This window comes from Buceros rhinoceros, unplaced genomic scaffold, assembly GCF_000710305.1.
Source record: "Buceros rhinoceros silvestris isolate BGI_N320 unplaced genomic scaffold, ASM71030v1 scaffold36943, whole genome shotgun sequence".
Taxonomy (NCBI): domain Eukaryota; kingdom Metazoa; phylum Chordata; class Aves; order Bucerotiformes; family Bucerotidae; genus Buceros; species Buceros rhinoceros.
The window spans coordinates 3,604-8,910 of record NW_010403652.1 but is presented as its reverse complement, the minus strand read 5'-3'; the positions used below and the strand labels follow the sequence as shown (position 1 = coordinate 8,910).

The 5,307-nt window shown below is 61.2% G+C and overlaps 2 protein-coding genes across 2 annotated transcripts in view; both read left to right on the top strand.

Moving 5' to 3' along the window:
• Positions 1–514, top strand: part of CNPPD1 (cyclin Pas1/PHO80 domain containing 1) — a gene marked incomplete at its 5' end in the record, with an annotated part of 5,639 nt that extends 5,125 nt beyond the window's left edge. The window contains one exon of the mRNA XM_010133095.1: positions 51–514. Within this exon, the coding sequence (XP_010131397.1) occupies positions 51–514 (464 nt within the window). The remainder of the gene's footprint in view (positions 1–50) is intronic.
• Positions 515–2,358: 1,844 nt separating this feature from the next.
• The window catches only part of SLC23A3 (solute carrier family 23, member 3), a 4,727-nt gene continuing 1,778 nt past the window's right edge, over positions 2,359–5,307 (top strand). Inside the window, 7 exon segments of the mRNA XM_010133094.1 lie at positions 2,359–2,478; positions 2,735–2,895; positions 3,422–3,516; positions 3,852–3,925; positions 4,234–4,415; positions 4,565–4,688; positions 5,057–5,204. Of these exon segments, the coding sequence (XP_010131396.1) occupies positions 2,371–2,478; positions 2,735–2,895; positions 3,422–3,516; positions 3,852–3,925; positions 4,234–4,415; positions 4,565–4,688; positions 5,057–5,204 (892 nt within the window). The 5' untranslated portion in view covers positions 2,359–2,370.

Sequence of the window (5,307 nt, the reverse complement as noted above, 5' to 3'; positions counted from 1 at the left end):
GCCTGCGCTATCCCCAGGGGAGGGCGCCTCCCAGCTTGATGCCCAGCCAGCCCCCGGCCAGCCCCAGCCCGAGCTGCCCGACGTCTCCCCAGCCAGCAGCACACATTGTCTGGGGGAGAACGAGACGACCGAGGAGCTGCATCGCAGGGGTGTCACGGCAACTGCTCTCTACCTGTGGGGCAGCGTGATGACTGCTCTATCCTACCCAAAGGCGCCTGATCTAGCCCCGCGTAGCAGCTCCTTGCAAGGCCCCTTCCGGAGAGTACCCACCACCTGTGAGAGATCGAACCGTACCACCCCTGCCGCAGCCCCTGGCCAGCCTGGCCCCTTCGGACTCGCCATTCTCCCGGCTCCTCCAGTGCTCTACTGCCACGCCTGCTCAGCCAATGTGGGTCCCACATGGGATGCAGCCCCTGACCGCAAGGACTGGCTGGACCCCCTGGGGCTGAGGCAGTGCTCCTTGCACACCGCCATGGATCTCGGTAGAATCAAGAGCTTCATTTTTCCCAGCTAGGAGCACAGGGCAGCAGCCCCTGTCCCGTTCTCTCCTAGTGTGGTACCACTCACTTCCTTGCACTGCTAGGACCACTGATCCCTGGGGCTGCAGGCCCCTGTGTTACTTCCAAACCAGCATTTGTGTCCCTCCACCCAGGGCAGGGCTGTCCTTAACTTTGGGGGCTGCTGGGACAGGTTGGGATGGAGCTGGCTTGCTGTTGGGGTGCCGGGGTGGGAACCTACTAGGTGCAGGGTAGAAATGGGCAAGGGTGGGTGTTGTACCTCTTCCTACAGTCAATGGGTGGCCCTTGGTGGTGCTGGGCAGAGGTGATATGTGAAATGTAGGATGCTGGGACTGTGTGCGGAGGGTGGAGGGTGTGGGGCAGTGTCCCCAGGGAGGGGGCAGGATGTGTCAGGAGGAGGTGGGGTGCCTGGGTGAGGGGAGAGGAGGTTGAAGGAGGCAGTAGTGAGCAGCCTGAGCTGGCTGGCCATAGCCTCTTGGGGGCTGCCAGGCCACTTGGGAGGCACGAGGGTCATACCAGGAGGGGATCCTGATGTGGCTGTGCCCCAGGGAAAGGTTGTGTCGCCCTGGGCTTGGAGGTGGTGAGGTGTGGTTATGGCTGAGCTTACTTATCGTGCTTGTGTTGGGCGTTTTGAAACGAGTGCTCTATGACCCCATCCCAAACCCCAGCTGTCTGTGGCTGTGAGCAAACAGTGCCTGACTGCTCCTCGGGGTGGGGAGAAGGCACCTGGTCTTGCTGAGCAGCCCAGCTCATCATGCCCCTTCTTTTTACTGTGGATTTTACACCTGTTTTTCACTCTTTTTGTAGATGCAAATTTCTTCCAATAAAAGTAGTTCTTGCTGTGCACCACGTGGTCCTGCTGAGCCGCTGCGTGCTGGCAGCATGCCTGCCCCAGCGCAGTGTCCGTCCGCGGAGCTGTGCCTGCTCTCATCCCGTGAGCACTGTGACACCTGTCCTGCGCAGATCAAGAGGGAACAGGCGCTCTGGTGACAGGCGGGATACTGGGTCTGGAGTCTGGGAGAGGCAGAAGCAGCGGGAGAGAGGAGGCTCCCCCATCCTTGGGAATGTGTGGAATGCATGGTCTCCACTGCTCTTTGCTCTCCGAAGTCTGTCCAGTTAATGAGTGAGCCCTGAGCAGCAAGGGCTTGGCAGGGTCGCCATTGTGGTCACTGGCGCAGCATCCCCTGCCTGTGCTTCCTTGGGAGCCTTCCCAGACAGCGAGCAGCTCTTGTCCCTGGCATCCTTGTCCAGCAGCAGGATTCAGTGCCCTTCTCCTAGGAGCATGGGGGATGTGGTAGACCCCCATCAGAGACCCTTCTGGTGTGGGCACTGTGCCCACAGAGCGGAAGGGCAGGACCTGGGGGAGCCTGTGCAGTTTTTAACCGGCTTCTTGGGGCCTGATGCTGAGGAAGGGCTGGACCGGGAGGGCAGTGGGGTGTCATGCTGGGGAGGAACAAGCACAGGCAGGGCATGCTGGAGCTGGAGGATGCTCTAAGCACGTGAAGGAAGAGGTGTCTGCTGTGGTCTACCCAGTCCCTGTCCTGTGTGCCACGAGAGGCAGGGATGGGATCTGGTCTGTGAGCATGTGACACTGTAAGACAGTCCAGTGCACTGGCAATGGGTGACTGTCAGCTGGCCCTTGTGGTGACAACCCAGGGTGACACTTGCATTCCTGGCCTGCCCTCAAGGGCAGGTTGGTTACTCACCAACTCAAGTTAATGGCTAACCCTGGAGCAGCTCCTGCAGAAGGTGGAAGTTCAGACATGCAAGGCCTGCGAGGAGCCCTTGGGGGCTGGGAGCCTGCCCACCGCCTCCACACCGCAAACCAGGAGTGGTGCAGGAAGGCAGCAGCATGAATGGGGGCCACCACGGAGCGCCTGGTGCTGGGAGCCCTGTGTTCACATCCTGCTTCCTACAGAAGGTGTGCTTCTGGATGCTGAGCTGTTGCTTAGCCCTTCAGGTAAGGGGGGACCACAGTGAGCAGCCCAGGAGATGGGGTGATGGGGAGAGGGCTGGCATCCTCACTGTGACAGGGCAGAGGCCACATCCTGCCAAGCAAAGGGGATGTGGGACTCTGGCCAGGGTGTGCTGGGAGTGGTGTGTGGTGCCTGGGGGAGTGTGTCTGAGCATGCAGCCACAGAGGGGGGTTGGGTACTGGGGGGCTGCAGCTCTGGTGCTGCATGGAGTCGTGACCACTGCCTCTCTTCACCGCACAGCACCTGGCCGTGCAGGCCTCCTTGCTCTGCATCTTCTACCTCCTCCTGCTGCCCACCCTGCCAGAGGAGCTATCCCATGCCCAGGCCACCAGCGAGCTGCTGGCACGAAGCCTTTTTGCCTGCGGCATCTCCACGGTGCTGCAGACCACCCTGGGGAGCAGGTGAGCAAGGGAGATGAAGGGGCTGCAGCTGTCACCAGGAGGAGGGTGATGCCATGGCAGAGCATGTCTCTGCCCCCTCCTAGGCTGTGGGAAGACAGTCTTTGCGAGAGGTGAGAAGGGGGCACGAGGACAACCCTTCACCCTGCATCTCTGTGTGGCTGTCCCTTCTGTGATCGCTGCATCCTCCTCTCTTTCACATCCCTTCAGCAAAATTGCTGTGCTTTCCCTCTAGCTCCCCATGGCCTTGCTCCAGCATCATATGCAGCTCCTCCAGACCATCCGGTGCCAGTGCTGCCCACACAGGGGCTGGGTGTGTGCTTTGGCAAAGCCCCTGACCTCTGTGTACATTCCATGTGCTGCTGGTTGGGATGTGCTCAGACACGTTTGGGATATGGGATGACCTCCTGCCACTTCAGGGTTCTCCTCTCCTTCCCTCCCATCCTTCATTCCTCTGGCAGCCAGGGCTTTGGAAGCAGCCCTGTCCCCTCTTTTCTCCCTAACGTGCCCTTGCTGTCCCCTTCCCTAGGCTGCCACTGGTTCAGATCCCATCGTTTGAGTACCTGGTCCCTGCCATGGTGCTGAGCTCCCACCTGTCCCTTGGTGCCAGCACGGACAGGAACGGTGAGCACAGCCTTGGAGCCTGTGTCCTGCAGGGCATGGGTCGTGCTGGTCCCCGCAGAATGACAGGAATGACGGTGAAGAGGTGCCCGAAGCAGGGGGCAGGGATGAGGGGTAGCAAGGGTCCTGCCTGCTGGCCCCTCTGGTGATGGTGCACAGCACCCTACTTGCCCCTGAGTGCACCCTTAATGCATCTGGTCACCTTCCCAGGGTCAGGGCTGATGGGGATGGGGATGCTGGCCCTTCTCCAGCCAGCAGGCTCTGTGCTGCATGCCCTCAGACCCAGCTCCAAGAGCCCAGTGTCCATGCGCACCACATCGTTCCGCATTCCCTTGCAGGCACGGCTGTGGCCGGTGCATGCCCTGCGCCGCACTGCACTGTCACAGGGAGCCAGGCTGCCTTGCTGCGAGAGGTGGGTGCTCCTGCACTGGGCTGGGGGGTTCCGTATTCCTGCTTCACCATCCCCCTGCTCCACCATCCCTGTCGTCACCTGCATCCCCGTGACCCCAGTCCCTTTTTCAGCCTTCCTGGGGATGGCCAGGAATAGCAGGGGCACAAGGAGGGTGTGCAAAGGCAGAGGGGATCACAGTGCATGTGGGTGCCTACATTACCCTGGGTTTGGGGTGAGTGGAGCACGGGGAACAAGTGGTGCTGCTCAGGCAGCAGGAGTGTGGCCAAGGGAAGGTGTTGGGCTGCTCTCCATGTATCCTGCTCCCACAGGTCTCTGGAGCCGTGCTGGTCTCTGGACTGGTTCAGCTGGTGTTAGGAATGTCTGGTGTGTGCGGATGGGTAACGCGGCGCTGTGGGCCCATGGTCCTGGCCCCCAGCCTCTCCATCATCGGGCTGTCTGCATACAAGGAGGCCGCTTTCTTCTGCTCTACTAACTGGGGGATAGCGCTGCTGTACGTGAGCCTGGGGGGACACACTGATGTGCAGCCCCTGGAGTTCCCTTCACCATGGGGACAGGAATGGGGCATCCCCATGGTGCACAGCATGTGTTTGGGGCCCCATCGCTCCGATGCTGTGTAGTGACCTGTGCTTCCTCTCTTAGGCTCTTGTTTCTCACTGTCATCTTCTCCCAGCACCTGGGATCCTGCCGCCTGCCCTTCTGTGCCTGGCCGCAGGCTCAGGGGGGCTCCACGGAGCTGTCTGTCCCCACCCTGCGCACGTTCTCGGTACCATGGCTTGTCTGCCCATGATCCCTTCATTGTGCCCAGGCTTCTCTCTAAGCCTGGCTCTTGGGTGGGAGGTTAGGTGAAACTCGGTGGCCCTGGAGCAAAGCTGGGTGCTGGGAGCAGAGACAGAGGTGAGAAGTTCTGGTGCAGGTCCTAGGGAGTGGGTGCTGCGGGGGATCTGTGCTTGAGAGTGTCGAAGCAGCAGAGCCTGGGATGCTCCCTGCAGGGGTAAGGGGTGATGTGTCATGGCCCCTTGCAGAGAGGCGATGGGACAAGGACCTGCTGTCTGGGTCACAGCAGATGGGGTGCTGGCCAGGGCAGGCAGGGGTGGAGGGTCCCCTGCTGAAGGTCCCCTTGCTTCCTTGAAGGTACTGCTCCCATTTGCTGGTGCCTGCATCGTCTGTGCCATCCTCAGCCACCTCCACATCCACTGGGAACTGCTGGACCTGACCAGGGCACAGCTGTCCTGGGCCAACAGCACCTTCCACGCCCCTTGGGTCCGCATCCCCTACGCAGGTGTGGGACGGCAGGGCTGGGTGCAGCCATCCACCTTTGGCCAGGGCCTCTATCTCCCGTCCCTTCTCGCTCTGCTGCAGGCGAGTGGGGATGGCCGCTGCTC